Here is a 20694-nt window from a genome sequence, read left to right on the forward strand (position 1 = left end):
TTTGCGTTATTAACATCAATCCTTACGAGATGTCTGGAGAATAATGTTCATAAAATGCGGTCCATCGGGTCGGTACTTAGTATGCAGGACTTCCACAGAGCCTCGATTTTCCTGGCGGCAAGCTTGTAGGCAAGTCCCCACGGGTCCTCATTCACCTCGTTGACCAGGTTCTGCCAGCCGCGATCTTCGCTTTTATTTATCGTTGTGCGGAGTATCCTTTTTGGTAATCTATACTCTGCCTTTACGGTGTATGCCTCCTCGCTGACGTGTAAACGTTGTGGCAAATGGCCTAGCTTATGCCACCCCCTCCATGGGTGAGCAATTACTGCCGTTCACCAGTACATAGAAGGTTTGTCGGGGCTGGGGCCGCTCTGGGGCATAGACGTCTCACATTCTGTCGTTAACAGAAGTTTACAGCAATATCAGCTGCAACGCTACCACCCCCCGAAGTGTTCTCGAGCGCGACCAATAGCAAGTCGTCATCTGGTTTCAAGGTGTGGATCTTTATGCTCCTGACTCTTTAGTCTGCATTTTCCAGTGCCTCCTTGCACTTTCCATTTATGCGGAGTAGGAAGGATTGGCTTTTCACTTGGGTTTCTCCTCCTTGATCGCCACCCTGTCGTCCAAAAGATAATCAGGTTTTGAAGGCTTATTAATTGGTTGTTACCCAAGCTGATCTTTGCCAACCAGACTGATATGATCTCTATCCAACATCGAACATGGAACCAGAAGTGGCTGCTTTCTACAGATTCGCTATTGTGAAGTGTAATACAAAAGGGCCCCACGTTGAACGAGACCAATGGGGCTTACTTCCAACCTTAAGGGTATTCCGCGCATTGCCGCTAGTAGATGCTGAGTTACCCAGAAGCCCTGTACATAGTTTGCGACTTACAGACAGCTGAGACCTGAAGATCAATCAATCAGCATGTCACCTGTGGTCGTTAAAGTAATCAATGTCCACCAACAGTACCACTACTCCTGCTTTACCAAAGCTGTGTTAGCTCAGGCGAGATGCAACAATAGAATAAGTTTTCGTATCTATCTAAGATCGATAAAGTATCTGGTGAGCAACTTAAAGGGAATTGACCGAAAATGTGTCGAATCATCTGCTGGAAACATTATAATGTTTTGAGACTCCAATCTGTATCTTGAATAAATTGGGGTCATTTACCTCCATTACCAAAAACTGCCGTGTCATGGCGGTTGTAAAGCGTACAATCTAATTCTTCGACATATTCATTGCGCAGAAAACCTCTCCCAAGTTTTTCAATTCTCCTCATCTTCAAATTGCAATGCTATTGGATCATACCACGTTTGAGGAACGGAATTTCTTGGGCTCCTCTAATAATAATACTGGTAGGTCCATATGCAGCATCTTGCCTGAGCGTGCTAACGTAACATAACGCCGGAAATGGGAATCTATGATAAATGAAGAAGAATATGAATGGATGCGAACTTCTTCGTTAATTTGTATCTTATAGTTACGCGATATTTGTGCAGTTCTTCGTGTTAGATATGTGAAAGTTTTGGGGAAGCAACAGCTACACGCATATGATTGTGGGATTTCATAATACCTTTGATGAGCTTGTGATAATTAGGAAGATTTTGATTTATGCGGATAAGGAACGTGAATATGAATAATGGAATTTCTCTTTTGTTGATTGGGCGCACGTTGGGAATCCATACAACTCACATAACTCTCGGTGGAGATGATAAATTGCGGCTTATTTAAATGGGAACATGAAGGAAGGCTGCTTCCATCTGGGTAAAAACGTTAATTGTAATTATTTTCTAAGCATTTGGATATATAATTTTCCGAAATTAATTGTTATACGACGTTGTGCGGCGTAGCTGTGCAAGCAAAACTTTCCCATGCCAAGAAAGTTGAGGAAGGAGAATTAGAGGCAGAAATTGCCGATCATATTTCACATTTAATTGGAGGTTCGATTAATGAAACATTCTTACTAATCACTGTACTATAATTATATTCCGGGATATGGTGATCTTCTTCTTTTTCTTCAGCCTTTGTCCCGTTCACAAGCGGGGTCGGCTCGTTGTGATCGGCTTCGTCATTTGGATCTATCGAATGCCTGATCTGGGTGTAATCTCGAGGCTTTCAAATCTCCATCCAGCGTATCAAGCCACCGTTGTTTAGGTCCGCCTTTTGGTCGTTTACCATCTACTTCGATATTCAGACCAATCTTGGCAAGTGAATTCTCGTTAACACGAATTGCGTGACCATACCATCGAAGACGCCTCTCTCGCAACTTTTCCACGATCGGTGCAACCCCATAATTTTAGATTTGAGACGTGGATATCCCGTGTGACGGTGTCCATAACAAGAACAAAGAGGAGTAGTGAGATGGCGCTTCCTTGATGAACACCAACAGAGAAACGAAGCGGTTTTGATACACTCGCCATACTTCGAACTTTACTTTTCGGATCGTGGTAGAGCAATTGAACCCAGTGAACGAGTTCTTCTGGCACGAAGTGTTGTCGTCAAGCATACCAGATGAGTTCGTGTGGTACACGGTCAAACGCTTTCTCTAGATCCAGAAAGGCAATGTAAAGAGGGCGAGGCTTCTCACGATGTTTCTCCATGAGTAACCGCGCAGCGTGTATTGCGTCAGTAGTTCCGCAGTTTTGACAAATCCGGCTTGATTCACAGTTATTTCAACGATTTCGCGAATACGGTTGTCAAGAATGCGTTCAAAAATCTTCATGGTATGGGAAGGTAACCGGATCGGACGGTAATTTGAACATTCTGCTGGGCTACCTTTCTTTTTCCATATTGGAACAGTGGTACTTTCTTGCCAGTCAGATGATGTTCTTCCTTCCTGAATAACCCGGTTAAAGAATTCACTGAGCCACAGTGTTGGGTCCCAGATCTTCGCTTTCCAGAGCTCAGATGCGATGTCGTCAGGTCCTGTTGCTTTCCCCGATTTCATTTGTTTTATTGCCTCCTCGACTTCAGTTGCGCTGACTGGTGGAACTGCTCCAAATGTCGGCAATGATTGTGGAAGTGGAGGATGAGCAAATTCTTCAGTTGAAATCTGCTCAAAGTATTCTCGCCATCTATCCGTTGCGGCTCGACGGTTGGTAAGCAAAGTACCGTTCTTGTCATTAACACAACAGAAGCGTTCGATATCCTGTGTGCGTTCATTACGGCTTTTAGCAAGTCGATACAGATCTCTCTCGCCATCCCGAGTGTCCAGTTTAACGTAAAGATTTTTGAAATGGTTCGCTCGGGTGACAGCGACCGCTTTCTTTGCTTCGCGGTTGGCATTCTTATAAATTTGCCAATTAGCAGGCGTTTTATCGTCGAGAAATTTGTGGTAGAGGCGTTTCTTTTCACGAACCTTCATTTCAACATCATTATTCCAAAGCCAAGTATCTCGGTTGATGTACCGCTTACCCGGCTTGGTAACCCCGAGGGTTGCAGAGGCCGCTTTGTGGATCGTGTCTTTCATTTGGTTCCATGATTCGGCAATCGGCAATCGTATGAGTGAGACCATTTCTTCTTTCTTCTCACCAAATCGCCACCATTTAATGCGCGGCGGGCCAGTGCGTTCGTCACGCTGTTTTATCGGTGGCTTAATTCGCAGGACGGCAATCAACGGCCGATGTTGAGGTGGTTTCATAGGGAACGACTTTGCAATCAGTGACAGTGGTAAAATGTTGGCGTCGTTTTACTGCTCCCACTATAAAATGTGGGAAGATGAGACAATCGTTTGATGAACCATGTATTCATAAATGCAAGGTCATGGGTGTCCGCAAAATCGATTATACACTCGCCACCTTCATTGCGCGCTCCGAACCCCTTTCCCCCATGGCACCTGTTAACGTCTGCCTTTTCACCCACATGACCACTAAGGTCGCCGGCAATTATTATGTAATCGTCAGCAGGCACGTGACAAGTCTTTTCATCGAGAAGTTGCCAGAAGGCATCTTTCTCGGCATCAGGTCGACCTGTCTGTGGTGCATACGCGGTGAAGAAGTGAATAGTGCGATCAGCTGATATAATGGTGAGCTTCATCAGCCGATCATCAAATCGTTCGACTTCTTTAATGGCATCACGGAAACCCTCTGAGATGGCAATGCCAACACCATATTGAGTGTGTGGGATACCAAAATAGAGAAGTTTGTAGCCAATTTTACCGCGTTCGCGTTCAATGTCGCAGCTTTTGGCACCAGACCATCGGGTTTCTTGCAGAGCGCAGATGTCAATGCACCTTTTCCGAAGGGCTCTTGCGAGTTCCTCCGTCTTTCCAGTTAGGGTACCAACATTTAGCGTGCAGACACGTATTTGTTTTGTTCGTTGTGTGCGGACTAACTTGCTTACGTCCTGACGCCGTCCATGCGCCAAGAACCCTTGCCCATTTCTCGACAGGACCGGGGCCCGTCCTGCCGCGTCGACTGAGGTGGACGCCCTAGCATTTCTCCGAGGCTTGTGACTCAATCCGATCATCATGTTTGTAACGACGTTGTATGCATTTTCTTGGTCGACCTGTCGCGGGGCCTGTCACCAAGAGAGATCAGGTAGGATTTAGCATAGGAGGATAACTCCAACTATACTCTATTTATCTCTTTCCCTGATCTCAGTATTTTATTTTTGTTTTACTGAGGATAGTACAGAGTACGTTGCCTCAAACCCTCCTCCTTTACCTGGGCTTGGAACCAGCATACTATGCTAATAGCATGGCGGAGTTATTCCGGGATATGGTGATGTTGTGGAAATAATAAGCAATAAGGCCATGTTCTCATCAGGGGACAACCATTCAGCCCATATAGGAAACACACCAACCCCTTCCATCTATCCCTGAAATAATCATATTTCCTTTCCGTTTTAGGTCATAACATGCGACTGTGAGGCGACACCAATCCTTCAGGTGAAGGCAATCCGGCAGAAATCGGGTAAAGTCGAGACATCACACTACAAGCTGACTGTGTCCCGATTCCGTGCCCGACTATCAATTACCATGAGCTACATAACGTTGAAGGGTGAAATGAAAATTGAAGGCTATCCTGATGTAAGTATATTAACCGAGTTTCCAGCATCCTTCCTGCAGGATATTTATAACTAACCGAACTATATTCCACAGATTCGCATCGCCATGAATAGTGTTGGTGCTATCAAACCTATGGACCAGGATGAGCAACAATTACAGGAAGTTATCAAGTATGTTTTCCAGATAAATCTTGCTTGTCATTAAGATTTTAAAAACAGTTCCGAATTTATCTGTTGGAACAACTAAATATCTTTTTTCGGTATCTTTTCAGTGAAGTGATTACAAGCGCCTTAAGAAACACCACTTACCCTGTGGATTTCTCCGTCTATTCAACTTGTCCGCGGGCGATAGAAATGGAACCTGAATATCCTGTAAATTATCCAAATTATCCAATGCAATATGACTCGTTGGCGGTGAGGGAAGAAATCTTCAGTAGTTTTCAGTTTTTAGTGATTCCCTTGATTATGTTTTGTTCCATTGAACCCCATAAAATTGATAGTCATCTTATTTTCAAAGTTTTATCCAATTGCATTCTATAGCTCCCAACTTTTGTGTAGAATCGCACGAGTTATAGCATGACTGGTGTTTTTATGGGTGATTCATTAGTTTTATCATCGTTCCAGCTATTTCTTCCCCCGTCATCGTTTGTATATATTTATAGTTGCGAAGGTTGAGCAGAACTTGCTGTCTGGTTTCATCTAAAGTGAATAATATACATTGGGAATATGGTTTCAATATCCAATAAAAGAATTGCGTTGTAGAAATAGATATTGACATACAATATTGCAAAGCCTGGTACCGCTTTGCGTGACTGATATCTAAACCTATTAACAATCGCCAGTCCCTTCTTTGTAAAATCATAAAAGAAAAATGAATAGCGCGGCTCGACTGCTTTTCTAGATCCGAATTACCCCAAAACCTAGACAAGGACCGGCTTTGATGAAGCCCATCCTGACCCTTCCCATTATCATCATTAATGGAATAATAAACGGTGCTCGTTTTAGGCTTGACTTAATAAGGAACTCCAAACATCCCAATTTTGGTCCCTGGTCTACCAATTAGATATCCCTAGCAAGACTTCGAAGTTCAATCGGTTCATTTGAAGCAAGGTCTGCCGTATCTTCTTTCCTAACATAGATATTTCCCCCGTAGGCTTTCCTAATAGGGTCAACCTCAGCCATACGGATTAAGTGACCCATCCGCAACAGCCTATTGAGTCAATTTCATCCACAATCAAACGGTTGTGGTAAGTCATAAATTTGATCGTTAAATCGAGCCTGGGCCTTAAGGATGTGCTTTCTTCAGCCATCTTGATTCATAGATCCGCGTCCTCCGATTTCCGGAGCGAAATAAGAAGTGAAACGTTGTCTTCGCCAATAGAATCTTCGTCCTTCTGCTCTCCCTGCGAATACCTTTTTAGGTATCCGAATATAATCCATACGTTAAACCCAGTCATCTCATTAGAACTTTCGAAGTTTGATTAATTTTGAGAGTTCAGAATCGTCAAATATTTGGTACAACTCATGTATGTACGTCTTCTCGTTTAGTTCCTATTATTCTCCTCTGGACTCTCCTTCCGAAGGTATTCACCAGTTTTTCGGGAGCTTATGTTAGGGTTTATGTTTCACATCCGTGTAGCACAGCGTAGCTCTTATTATCGTTTTATATACTGGGAGACTTTGTGGGAATCGGTTCGAGCGGGAAAGGTTTTTCTCGTTGATTTCAGCAACTAAGGAGTTAGGTTGTAAAAAACATCTTTCAAGGAATTTGACCGCGCATCTAGTCAGAACGGCGTCGAAGCGTGGTGTTTTGGCGACTTCATAAGGGATCTGATGGAATATATACTTTCTTCCATCGTCATCAGCCTCTCCATCTGATTAGGAATCTCTCCATCGATAAGGAATTATGGGTACTTGGATTCCCATCAAATTAAAACACTGGCGCTTGATTGGGACACCTTTATTCGAAGACAGCTTCGTTTGCTGTGCGAGGAGTGGAAACGCGACCCAATAGTCATGGCAAGGGTCCATGTGTATTCTGTCTGAAATAATCCCTTGTATGGATCGGCATGACTTCCCTCGTTCTAGATGTCGTGACGATCGCTGTCGCGTTCCCAAAGAATCTTTCCTTATCAGATGCAGAGGCTGCGCGATCCATAAGATGAAGCCGAACGTAATTAAGGGTGGGATTAGCTGCTTGCTTACTTATAGAGTATAGAGATCTTTATTGATATGAGAAATGTTGGATAGGGTTAAGTTTGTAGTGCCCTAAGGTATATCACTTGGTTCACCGTGGCGATGAGCAATGTATGAATTTTTAAGGGCAGGTTTTTGATATCGATAACCATCTTCAGAGTCATCTTCATTTTTATCTTCAGGACGGCTGTTTAACATTTCAGCGGGTTGAGGACCAGTTTCCACTTAGTGAAATATCGGCGGGACTATGTCCTCCGTGGTGGTGTACACAACAACGTCTTCGGCATATTAGAGGATCTCGATAGGATTGGATGTGGAAGTAAGTTTCAGGATATCCTCGGTAAAAAGTGAGAAAAGGATTGCGGGGAGGACTGACCCTTGAGGGATTCCAGCTGTATTGGTGTAAGGGGAAGATAGTTCCTGCTGAACTTTTACTTGGGATTGTCGCCCTTCAAGAAAGCTAAATATTAGTTAACAGAGGTGCGGATAGAAGTGTAATATGTTATTTAGCTTATGAACGCCAGACGGAGTCAAAAACTTTCCTTATGTCAAGCAGACAGGCCGTTTTGGGTGTATTGCGACTAATTCCGAGCAAGACGTCAGTTTTCAGGACATGTTCAACCGAATGACCTGTTCGGTTGGCGATCTGAAAATCCAGGCTAGAGTTGTTTCTATCGCAGGGCTCATCTAACATTAACTTCGGTTCCGCTCGAAGTATTTGGCGGAGTTTGAAAGTGGATATGTCCGGACGGCTCAAGTGGTTAGAGCGCTGGATTGTCGTACGGAAGGAGAGGGATTTGTCATCGTAACTGGATGCCGAATATCAGTTGAATCAACTGTGAATAAGTACCTGAGTTAAATCAGGGTAATAATCTCGGATGAGCTCAATGCTGACCGCATTGCCTCCTACAGGATATTGTAATCCTGTAGAGTACCGTTACGGTCTTGAATGAAGTACTCTAACACACTTCAAGGCCCTGATCCAATATCGATTGTTGCGCCAATGGTTATTATTGAAAGGATAGCGATAGGCCTGTACCCGAGATGGAGGATTTTCGTTTTTTTGGGATGGGTGTGATCTGAGCAATTAGCGTTTGGCAAACAGTAGTTGAATAATGTTGACAGAAGGGGGCTGATCGAGACAGCATTTTTAAGAATTATGGAACGATGAACATTGTAACCATCTTGGGTTTAATGAAGTTAATAAGCGAGATTGAAGCAGTAATGTATTTCAATAGTCCAGTCTGGATGACTATTTGGGTGTACGATTCTGAGGATCGAAGGGAGTTAATTGATACATTGACCGCAGCATCAAAACTTTGTTCAAGTATGTGGAGAATAGATTGGTTAACTGTTAGCTTGGATATTTGCTTTTTAGGGAGGGGATATGTTTTGTGGAAGGATGTCGTTACGGCTGGCAGTTTTAACAAATAGCGAGGATACTTGCTTCAGCTCGCTGTAAGTGGTCAATGCTGGAGAGGCGATTGTGGAAGTGGTTAGTATACAGGATGAAGATCCTTTCCCGGATTGAGGTGTCGAGATCATGGATCTCATTCTTAGGGAAGAAGTACTGCGGGGAATATCTATTCCTAAATAATGAATCTTTTGAAAGATGTCGTCCGGGAGGGAGATAAGGTTAAGAAAGTTGAGGGAGCGTGTTGGTAAGAATTTGTCACATACTATCTGAATTGCCTCAGTATATTGACGAGCTGCAATATCAATAGTATCAGTAGAAACTTTCGATTCTGACGGAGTTGGAGCTCGGTTAGGAGCCACCAGATGGCGTTCCTGAAGTCCGTAGCTGTTAGTGGCGGTGCGCGAATGGTCTGATCGGGGAGTTGTCCCTGATGCAGCGGGGTATGTGGTGCAGTTTTCGTCCATTGTTATTGGTGTAGGAGTCCAACCAGGAAGTGTGTCTGGCGTTTAAGTCGTCTCCTAAAATGAGAGACCACGATTTGCCAGTTGTCAGGTGGATAGGTCGTTCGGATCAGAAAGTTGATTGGGATAGTAAAGGGAAACAACTTATACGAAGCCGAAGTGGGTTTCAATTGAGATGATGGTAACCTCTACAAATTTAAGGGCATTGGAGGGAAGAAAGAGCTGTGTAGCAAGAAATTTGTCGGAGACCAGTATTGCAATGCCTCCGGCAAGATATGGAGGCGTTCGGCTAGAATGATGTCTGTCTGTGCGGAATAAGTTGAAATTTGGAAAAGTGGATTTTTTCTATAGTGCAACTTGGTTTCACATAGGAGCACTATTTGCGGATTATTTTCGCTCAGGAACACTTCGAGCTTGTGGCTTCGAGCCCGACTGACTATCGAGTTGATGGTTAACTCAGAGATCTTAACCATCCATGATTGGATACCATAAGATCATCGTGTTGGACATCATCGTGAACTACCGGGATTGTTCAGTGAAAGTTCAGAGACCTGCGATGGCTTGGTGAGAAGGTACATGTAGGACCGTGTGACTTGGGTTGCCGCTGCGCAATGCATCAGTGAAAGAAAAGGAAGGCCGAGTGAAATAAGGCGTTGAAATCACGTATGTTCCAGTAGATGGAATTGGGTTTGTCCGGGAAAGAGGGGCCTTTTTTTGGGTATGGAGGATCATGTAGATTCATGGATGTTTATGCAGATCAATTCCCCGCGTCATTCTCTGTTCCTCTGCTGTCGTCCTGCAAGTTCTTTTTTAAATGAGTCGAACATATGTCAGTCACACTGGCAAAGAGGATATCTCAATATAGTCCAGAACAAATTTTTGGATATTTTGCGATTTAAAAACAGTGTGGAGTCTCGCATTGTCAAAAAAGTAATTTCACTGAAAAATTAGATTTTTTTCTGACATTTTAGTTTAATTTTGCCTGCCAAAAAGGCGGCTGAAATATACACTATTAATGGTATTACATCCACGAAGAATATTATTGAACAAGATATCCTTGAAATTTCAAAAAATCGACATAGAAACCTTTCCTGTCAACAACCAAGATTTGTCTTTGGTGAACTTACCTCTCCTTTTTTCCTTCACGCTGTATCCCTCTGTTCCCTCTCGAGCGTTCAATGGTATGCCTATTTCTCCTCCCACTCAGTACAAAAAAAAATTTCCACAATTTGGCAAAAGTCAGAATTTTTAATTCTCTTTTATGTTCAATTATGTTTCCATGGTACGCCACAACTCAATTATGGTATTTCTAACCAGGTGGGAGACTGGTTTTGAAAATTCTAAAACTATGCAAAATTTAGAGGTACTTACAAAAAGATCGAGGCAGCACCACCCGACTAAAATTTTACTGTCTTCAATATCTTGGGCAATGCTAAGCCACACGGAGCCCAACTGGTGCCTGACCAGAGGTTTAATCTAATAACACCAGAACCAAAGTAGCCTTCTCAAAGCAAACTTTCTTCTGCAAGACCACCTTTGGCGGTTCTCTCGCGTTAAGATTGAAGTACCCTAATGGAGGTTCCTTTTTATTCAACGAAGTTATGCTATTGATTACGCACCAAAAAGTCCTATATGCACATAAGCCGATCGATACCTAATCGTACGGAACTCAGTCAGAACCCCACCTGAGATTTAATCTAGTAGCCCGAAAACCTTGGCAAAAGGACCCCCGCAAGAGACTTTACCATGTTCCAAAGCAATTTTTCACCTTTCTTAAACAATATGCCTAAAAAACGACCGATCTGTTAAAATTTTGACCGGCACTTACATAACGCACTACTGAAATAATCGATGGTTTATTTTAAGGTAGAGTCCCCAGTTTGCCGGTAGTTTTAGTGGGTGTTATTCATCGACGTTGCCCACGTTTGAGAAAACGCTTCATTGGCATATTGTCCTTGTAGCAATGCTGACCAGCCTTTATAGAAGAGTTCTGAGAACGCGCAAAATACTTCACGGTACTGAAATCATCATTTCCTTGACTCTACTTGGCACACGTACCGCTTTACTTTCAGGATCTTTTTTGATAACGAAACTTCACCACCACTGAAAACAATCATTATGTTTTCGCAGTCAGCTAGGTTGAATGCTGCTTTTTCAAGACGTAGCTGATAACTTATGTGGTTCCAGAGATTAAAGCATGTCAATGTTTTCGGAAGAACTGCTAAACTGTCATGCCCCTGCCTTAATGGCTTTGACAGCCACCCATGTGCCCCACATTGGGCGCCATATCCTTAAAGTTGGAAAATCATCATTAATTAGTACGAAAAATCTTGAAAAATCAAAAATACTTGCAGGTCTTGGTATCTCATTAAATTGGGTTACAATCTCCGTTTTCGAATGTATTCAACCCGTTCCAAAAATAAGCATGAATTTGCATACGAGTGCTGTGGTCGGAGATTTCCTTCACGACTAGTCTCTGAATTTACCTTGGTAAATAATGGATGCCCATTGGGATCACCTTCTTCCTTCCGTTTATCCATTATTCAAAAAGTTATGGAAGAACAGAACAATATCTATAAAACATTTTCTAAATCTCTGTGGGACTTTACGTCATTTTTGAGAAGTGATTTCGCCAATCCACTTGAGAATACAGACATTTGTAAATGTTATGTCATATGGAAAAGGTCAGGGTTTTTCCCTTCATCTGCATACATAAAGGATTTATTTTCAATATGGTTCGACTCATATTCGAAAATTACACTCGTTCACGCAAGAATGATATTAACGCTATGTCAAGTATAGTCCATGTTTGTTTGTTTATATCGAGAGCGTCTATCAATCAACTAATATCCATTTGCTTGCGTTCTTATCCATGCTTGTAATTTGCCAGGCATGATGGAGCCAGAGCCATCACTGCACCATGTGATTTGTTGAATATTAGTGGAGGAAGATTCCCTTTAATCCTAGCTCTTTTCTCGCTCCTTATAATATTGAACGATATATTATTAGTATTCGGAATAATATGTCTCATTTCATTATTATTTCAGAGATATGGGTTAGAGGAAGTTGAATGGGAATAAACGTCTGCATTCGACTGAAAGCAAAGTGGATGCTTCCCCTACTAATAGTACTTTCAATATCAGAAAATCTGGGAATAAACCAATAACGCATAATTTATCCTGTCAAAAAATTTCTGCGAAGTTAATTACAAATAATAATGTACTTGCGATTTTCAAGATGGTATTATTCAATAAAATGGGTTGAAACCTTTCAAAATGGAAAATCCAAAACTATTATTTTCATGTTTGATTGCATACATCCCCTGCACAAATTCACTGTCAAATTTACAGGATATTGCTAAAAAAATGCAACCAGACAGCAGTTGTGCATATACTTTCGTATATTTTGTCCTAATTCAGGACATTATTTTTAATTATTTAAATAAAAAAACATTCATTTTCAAAAACCAGTACAACATGGAACATTTAAACTCGCAAAATCGCCTATCGGGTTCACATATGACAACTGGAAAACGATTGTTAGTAAAGATCGTGAAAGGTGAAGGACTAATTAATGCGCAGGATCCTTATTGTGTTGTTGAGATGGATGAACCACCGCAAAAGAATCAGACCGGTGCGCGCCAGGGAATGAATCCGTATTGGGATGAACATTTCTTGTTGTAAGTACATTTTTTCTTATTTTGTAAATATTATAAAATTGTTATTAATTGTTATTAATTGTTATTAATATCGTATATAGAATAAAATGTTGCATTTAAGAATAATAGTGTCGTAAAAATATGGATAGAGAAAAAATCAACCCATACTGAGCGCCCTTTTGAATTTTGTTTAAAACCATTAATTTTTAGGTATCTTTCTTTTTGGTTTGACTAATGTTAATTTCCATTGAAATTAACTGAATTTTCACTACCATTATCCTTACTATCACTGAGGGCAACATCCACCTTTTTTGAGTCCCCAATGCCGAAAATATGTGTCTAAAATTTAGATATGGCGAGAAAAATATTCTCATAATTTGTATTTTATTTCAGCACATATTTTTGGTTTAAAATATTTTCAATTGATGAATTGCACTCATCCCAGTCGCATCTATAAACTTGCAAAGAGATTATTTCCCTCAGAAATCCGTTCCGTTCAAAAACTATATTTTTCTCATGCTTTTCCTGTAAAATATTTCGACCTCCGTTCCATATACTGATGTTTTCCTAATTTTCCTTGTAACACACCGACTCCTGCGGCGTACATTACACTGTTAACAACAATTCTAATTAAATTATAGAGTCTCTGAGAATCTTTTATGAATTGGAGGGATTGAAGATTCATGTTGGTCGCCTCGTGCTTTTGTCAAGAATTTTTACGAGTAATTTCGCCCTGAAAGTTCCTGGATGGATCGATTCTTCGAAAACACATTTAATACCGTTCAAGCTCGAAATGTAAGCGACTCCAAGAGTTTCTGCTACTTTCATGTTATCTGCATAAGTGAATCTCGTCTCGACTCTGTCGTCTGTCCTTCATGCTATTAACATAGCATGTTGGTTCCAAGCCCAGATAAAGGAGGAGGGTTTGAGCCAACGTACTTTGTAATATCCTCGGTAAAACAAAAATAAAATGCTGAGTTATTCTACTATCCAAAATCCTACCTTATCTCTCTTGGTGACAAGTTCCGCGACAGGCTGGCCAAGAAAATGCATCCGAAGTCGTTAAAAATAACATGATCGGATCGACTAACAAGCTCCGGAAAAATGCTAGGGCATCTACCTCAGTCGACGCGGCAGTGGGCAAAGGTTGTTGACAAATACGTGTCTGCATGCTAAATATTGGCACAATAACTGGAAAGACTGTTATTCTTCTGTGTTTTGCAACCCCTTTTCTTCTTCTTCTGTGTTCTGCAACCCCTGAGGGTCACCAAGTCAGGTAAGCGGTAGATCAATCGAGATGCTTGGCTTTGGAATGATGATGTTGAAATGAAGGTCCGTGAAAGAAACGTCTCTATCACAAGGTCCTCGACGATAAAACGCTGGCCAATTGGAAAATTTATGAGAATGCAACCGGTAAGCAAAGAAAACAGTCGCTGTCACCCGGGCGGACCGTTACAAAAATCTTTGCGATAAACTCGACACTCGTGATGGCGAGAGAGATCTGTATCGACTTGCTAAAAGTCGTAACGAACGCACTCGAACACTTCTGTTGCGTTAATGAAAAGAACGGTACTTTGCTTACCAACCGTCGAGCCGCAACGGATAGATGACGAGAATACTTTGGGCAGATTTCAACTGAAGAATTTGCTCATCTTCCACTTCCACAATCATTGCCGACATTTAGACCAGTTCCACTTGTCAGCGCAACTAAAGTCGGGGAGGTATTAAAACGAATGAAATCGGGGAAAGATACAGGACTTGACGACATCGCATCTGACCCCTGGAAGGCGAAGAGCTGGGACCTAACACTGCGGTTCCGTGAATTCTTCAATCAGGTTATTCAGGAAGGTAGAACACCATCTGACTGGGAAGAAAGTACCCCAGTTCCAATATGGAAAAAGAAAGGTAGTCCAACAGAATGATCAAATTACCGTCCGATCCGGTTGCTGTCCCATACTATGAAGGTTTTTGAACGCATTCTTGACAAGCGTATTCGCGAAATCGCTGAAAGAACCGTGAATCAAGCCAGATTTGTCAAGAACTGCGGAACTACTGACGCAATACACGCTGCGCGGTTATTCATGGAGGAACACCGTGAGAAGCATCGCCGGTTTTTTATCTTCATCCCTTAACGATGCAAGATGCAACCCTAACGGACTCCGTTTTGGACCTCAAATCTCCCTGAGATTTTACATTTTCCATCCTTATATGTCGTTATTAGTTTTCCAGGAATGTCCTGTTCACGCTATTGAAAACTCCCTCAAAATTGATGAAAAGCAGGTGAAGTGAAAATTCACGCCCTGTGCGAAAAGGATCAGTGAAAACTAGCCCGCTCTCTGTCCATCAAGTCTTCGAAATGTTCTTGATACTTTCCAGGATTATTTTATTCATTATCTTGAGAAGACAGGAAGCACGCAAATACGCCTACAATTGTCACACTTAAGATGGGTGCTTTTTTCTTAACTATTATCCCATTCTTTCATTTTATAAGAAAATTGTCGGACCTCGAGTTTCCGTCAAACCCCTGTGGCTCTAATCCGTTTGATTGCATTGAAGGCCGAAATGACTTTACTTTTATTCTGGGGAGGAGTCCGTATCCGCACATTAGAGCAACCTGCCATTTCATACAAAAAAGGTCACGGGATATGATATGGCTAAAAACTGTGGTGGAGCGCATTTTCCACTTCTTCAGCTACTTATTGTCGTCGATAGCGCCTCCCTCACAGAACCATCAAAGGATCTGCGACCTCATGCTAATTCCTTCATAGTGCGGCAGCAAGCATTCATAGGAGCTTCGTCGATCGTTCGTACATTCCAGAATCTGATCCTGAATCATTGCCAAATCCAAAAGATCGTAGCTGAAAAGTCGGTTCATCTCCTAGTAGTAGCCGTTTCAAAATTATTATAAACGGCGACATCTGCAGATTGCTAGCGTACAAGTCTCTATCCTTTTAGTTGTCATCTACGATAAGTGGAGGAAACTATGTCCTGCTATTTGTCCAGATATTGCTAAAGCACGTTTACGAAATTATGTAAAAAAAGTAAAGAAAAAAAATTGATTTTGTCGAGACCTAATTTCACTTCAAGGGGAGTCAAAAATATCCCACGTTGGGCGCTTTTCCAAAATTTACCAATATCCCATATGTATTTTCTTCTTAATTATGTTCCTTTCTCCTTGCTACGGCGATGAAATTCGCGCACGGTTGTTGTCAGCCAACAGAGCCCATTTCAATTTGCAAAAATTTTTTCGCTCGAAACGCCCCACCATAGAGTCAAGTATAAGACAATGATTTTGCCGGTCCTTATTTATTCCTCGCAAGCTGAGCAAGAGGATGGACAAGTCCGTAGCCTACTAAACGACGAAATTAATGAGTGATACCATGACCATCTGGTAGGTTGCGATGGGCGGGTCACTTAATTCGTATGGGTGAGGATGTCTATAAGGGCATCCATGTTAAAAAAAAAAGACGTTGAAGATCTCGCCTGAGATGGAGTGATGGCCTAGGTCAGGACGCCGGACAACTTTTAGGGATATCGAATTGGTGGACCTCGGCACAAAGCCAGGATGTTTGGAGTTTCTTACTGAGGCAGACCTAGACCGGATACCGGTGTTGTAACGTTGATGATGATGGTATTCCTTTTCATTTCTCTGGTTTAAATGTCTGTCAATTTTTAATGGAAATATATTCAATTCCGTCCTCCTGCTTTCTATGTTTTAAAACTACATATCTTTGTAAATTCACCAGCGAACCTAGCCTGGTCAACCGGTTCAACGCAATACAGAGACAAGGCCCTCTTGAGTCCACATACAATAACCAGCCAATCCAAGGGATTAGAAGATACCCGAGTTTCGAGGGTATCTCTGATCACAAATTCATCATATGTATAATCGTTCTGAGGAGAACGGGTCTCCATGACGACGTGGTATTGGCTCCATGTTAGGAATAAATCCTTTTCAATGCAGCGAACGCGCAGTCCCTAAGTTGGTAGAATCGGGCTCACTAGGATCCCGACACCTCGGCAATTGTTGAGGATCGCCAAAGTTCGTAATCCATCATAGTATGGGCAAACATTTGTACCTATGAAAAGATCCCTCTTATTATTGTTGTCGAGCTTTTACAATTCTATCCACCAGTACTCTCGCGTGGTATCGTCGAGACTATGGTCATTCCTTGGAGTATCAGTATCCTGACAATGTAGGAAGAACGTTTCAAATAAAAGAAATGCAAATGCTACAAAACTAATTGGACTGGTATCATTAGACCATGGTGCCAAGAATTTATTTTGAGCCTCACAAAATTTCAAAGACGGCGAAGGAATATTTGCGCCGTATATGGTACCAATTGTTCCCAGCATTGCCGCTTTACTATCTTTATATTCCCATATTTAATCTGGAAACGGAACGTATTACTTCGTTGGTACGTGATACCTCTTCGAGAAGAGTCTGAGAATCTTTTATGAAGCCCTCGTGAAACTATAATATCATTCATAGAATCCGTATTTCAAAGATTTCTAACAACCAAACTATTATATTTCAGCGATCTTTCTGCACAATCAGCCGAAATCCTATTCGAGGTCTACGATCGTCCAGCCAATGCGAATGCTCCACCAAAATTCCTAGGTTTAGGATTGGTTGGAATCGATGAGCTAAGTGTTGGACCGGCCTCGACACAAGTTCTAGCCCTTCAACCCCGTCCCTATGAAACGGAGAATGTGAACGGTGCTATAACTGTAGAATTTGTATTCATCGAAGGTGCCGAAGTTCCTACCGGTCGACGTCCATACAAGTTGAAGGAAGCCCTTAAAATTAGTACACCAATGATAAATGAGCATTTAAAGAATGGTGCCGACTTAGCGGATGCAGCGATCAAAGCTATTGAGGAAGGAGCGCTAAATACCAGCGGAAATCCAAGCAAGAGTACTTTAATAATACATAGTGTTCAGAGGGTGAGTATTATCAAGGAGGTGGTGTACATTATTTAAAATGATAAATTCTAGTGATAAAGGTAAAGGTTTGAATATCTACTCATATTTGATCGAAATTACAGTTTCTTCGAGTCCCCTTGAAAAATACAAAAAAGAATTGTAATTCCTATGGGTCAATTGGAAAGGAAGATTGTCTCAGGAACTTTCCCAATCTGAACTTTAAAGCAAATAGTTTTGATAGTATAGACCAAATAATTTTGAGAATTGAAACTTGCTTGAACTACCCCCAGAGTTTATTGATCAAACAACTCATTTCTCCATCCTCAGGACTTAGAAAAGTACAAATACGATACCATATGCGCCAAATATAGTAGTACCTTTGCCTTTCGACATTTTACTATTTCACCCCACCCAAAAACGACGACTCTCCTCCCCTATACATGTAAACACATAAGTGCGAAAAAACACCAATTCAGAAGGGTAAAGCGGGATGACAAGTTGGAGCTTTTCGCTTTTTCAGATCCAGAGTCATTTTACCAGAAACCATAATCCAATCAGAGACATTGCAGATATGCGTCTTCTGCATGATCGCAGTGCATAAGAAAATATGTTATATTAGTGTCCGCTGAGTTGCTGGGGTATGTCAATATTTAACAGCGGGAATATCGTTAAATCAGGTTCTTCTTAGAATTGCTATGAAATATAAGGATATCTGATAGCTATAAATTCCTATAAAAAAACAATTTGTTTCGAAAAGCATTCCACTCCCGAAAACCTGCTCGAAACCTTGCTGCACCTTTCTAACCTTGTCGCAGTATTAAAGCTTTGCGTCAACCAACATTGAGTTTATAGCTGGATCACTAGAAGGTTTCGTCGATCGACAAAAAATAACTTACCGGTAATATACAAGCAATTAGCCAAAAACCTTCGGAATGGTACCATTTTGCATTGATCCACTTCCCTAGGGGTGTTTGCAAGACAGAAGACCATCCTAGAAGGCCTTTTCTGAGGCGATGTGACATGAACCTATACGTTCCAGTCATACCACAGTGTTCCCTTTCACAGCTTAACCGAGAAAATAAAAGAAAAATCCACCGGGCTAGGTCCATAGCCAGGCTAGGAAACTAGCTGATCCCGGCTAAGAACTCGCCGACAATGAAAGCATTGTGGTTTACCGCAAAATCTTTTCCAAAAGCCCTTCTTGTCACGCGAACCTCTTTATCATTTGCCCCTTATTGGACAGCCAGGATTATTGCTCCCCCAACTACATTCTGATTTATTTAGATTATCATCATCATTTATCGGCCGGCTGCTTACATTTTTGCAGTTATAATGATCTGATGGAAATAAGGGGTGGTTATCATAAATTGACCAATCGGGTTGATCACGGTCAACCATCAACCATTACCAACTTCGCCAATTATCTTTAGTTGTTTTGGTATAGGTCTGTCAACTTTCCTGAAGTTTCCTATCAAAATTCGTACGTGGACCCGCAAAACCCACCTTCCAACGTTGTTGCTGTTGCAGCACCAGTTTGTATACCCCTGCGTCTTATTTTTATAGAGCAAACTGGGCAGTCTTCAGCGCTCTCTGCACTGCCGTCATCATCCAGCACGGGGTGCGTAGGGAATTGGGCCCGTATAATGCGGTCAATCTTTTCGGCCTTAAGGGAACAGAGTTTTCGCTGGGCCCCGATTTTTTGCGTTGCAAGTCTATAACCGAGTCCCCACAGGTCCCCTTTCACCTCGTCGACCAAGTCCGGCCAGCAGCGAGCTTTGCTCCTGTTTATTGTGTTGTTGGGTCTCCTTTTGGCTGATCTGTACTCTATGATTGTGGTACGTATCTCATTCCGGTCGTTTAAACGTTGTGTCAAGCGGCGTAGTTTGTGACGCTCCTGTCGGAGCTCTGCGTTTTCCGCCGTCCACCAATATATAGAAGACTTGCCACGCCTCAACGCCTTCCTGGGCATTGAAGCTCCGCAGGCCGTAGTTATAAGTTCATAACTGAATTTACAAGAGTGTTAGCTGCAGCGCCACCACCCCTGGAGTGTACTCCAGCGCGGCCCCATTTATTCCAACAGTTTCCTGGTATTCACCTTCGCGATATTCCACGCATAGAAAGGGCGCCGGGATGGCGTGCATCGAGACCCTCTTTTTCATTGCATGTGTTCATTTTCTGGCCTGCCTGACCTCATTTGTGGCATGTCATCCTCCTGTCAGACTCCCGGCAGATTGCAGACGTGTCCCCATAATATAAACATCTGTAACATTTTTTTGAGGTGGCCCGGATTCGTATTCTATACACCTCCTAGCCAATTCTGATTTTCCCGCTGTTTAGAAGCTTCCTCCCGTATTGTTCCGCAACTTGCACCACAGCAATATTTTAGCCTCAAAAGTTCGTAGAGGTGATACCAATCCGGGCATTGGTTTTCTCCGGACATTCGCGTTTGATTGCTTCTCCTAGGTCGTTATTTTTTATGAGACAGTCAAGTACTCGGATTTCCAAAGGCACGTGAGCTCCAGACTAGAAAAAAAAAGCTTTGCCTTCCAGAAGCATCTTGACTGCTTCACAGAATATAACTTTATTTGCTGTCCTCGGCTCTAATTCGTCTAGGACTCCACCAATCTGGGTTTTTAGAATGGAAAACACTTCTGCTCCGCTATCTTCGGGCTTGATTTTGTAACGGATTTCACTGACGACTTCCGCAAAAGTCTTGCACAGCCTTGAAGTCTCTCTTTCGTCTTCCAGTTCCTCACAGTACGCTCTAAAGGAGTCTCGTTTCGAGCACCTAGCGAGCCTCTTATATTCACGCTGTGAGTTTCGGAAATTTAACCAGTCTTCCTTCTTATTGCTTTTGCAAGCATGGTTTCGAGGTCGTCTTGTTGATTTCCTGAGTTTTTGCAGTTCCTGGTTCCACCAAGGAACCGTTTTACAGCTTTGGCCTCGGTAGATAGGATAAGGCTCTTCATAACACTCTAAAAGTATGTAGTTCAGAGTTTCGAATTCATCTTCCATCACCAAAGGAGTC

At 42.1% G+C, this 20694-nt stretch overlaps 1 protein-coding gene across 9 annotated transcripts in view; it reads left to right on the top strand.

Annotated features, from left to right (window-relative positions):
• Positions 1-20694, top strand: part of LOC119653574 — a 194781-nt gene that overhangs the window by 149165 nt on the left and 24922 nt on the right. For 7 of the 9 annotated variants that reach the window (XR_005249723.1, XM_038058308.1, XM_038058307.1 and 4 more), the window contains exons 6-10: positions 4851-5030; positions 5103-5179; positions 5281-5422; positions 12553-12761; positions 17279-17687. Coding sequence is in view for 8 of the 9 variants with exons in the window: in XM_038058308.1 (XP_037914236.1) it covers positions 4851-5030; positions 5103-5179; positions 5281-5422; positions 12553-12761; positions 17279-17687 (1017 nt within the window). In the remaining variant the exon portion in view is untranslated. The remainder of the gene's footprint in view (positions 1-4850; positions 5031-5102; positions 5180-5280; positions 5423-12552; positions 12762-17278; positions 17688-20694) is intronic. The other 2 variants (XM_038058310.1, XM_038058312.1) reach the window with 1 other exon arrangement.

This window comes from Hermetia illucens, chromosome 4, assembly GCF_905115235.1.
Source record: "Hermetia illucens chromosome 4, iHerIll2.2.curated.20191125, whole genome shotgun sequence".
In the NCBI taxonomy this organism is placed as follows: Eukaryota; Metazoa; Arthropoda; class Insecta; order Diptera; family Stratiomyidae; genus Hermetia; species Hermetia illucens.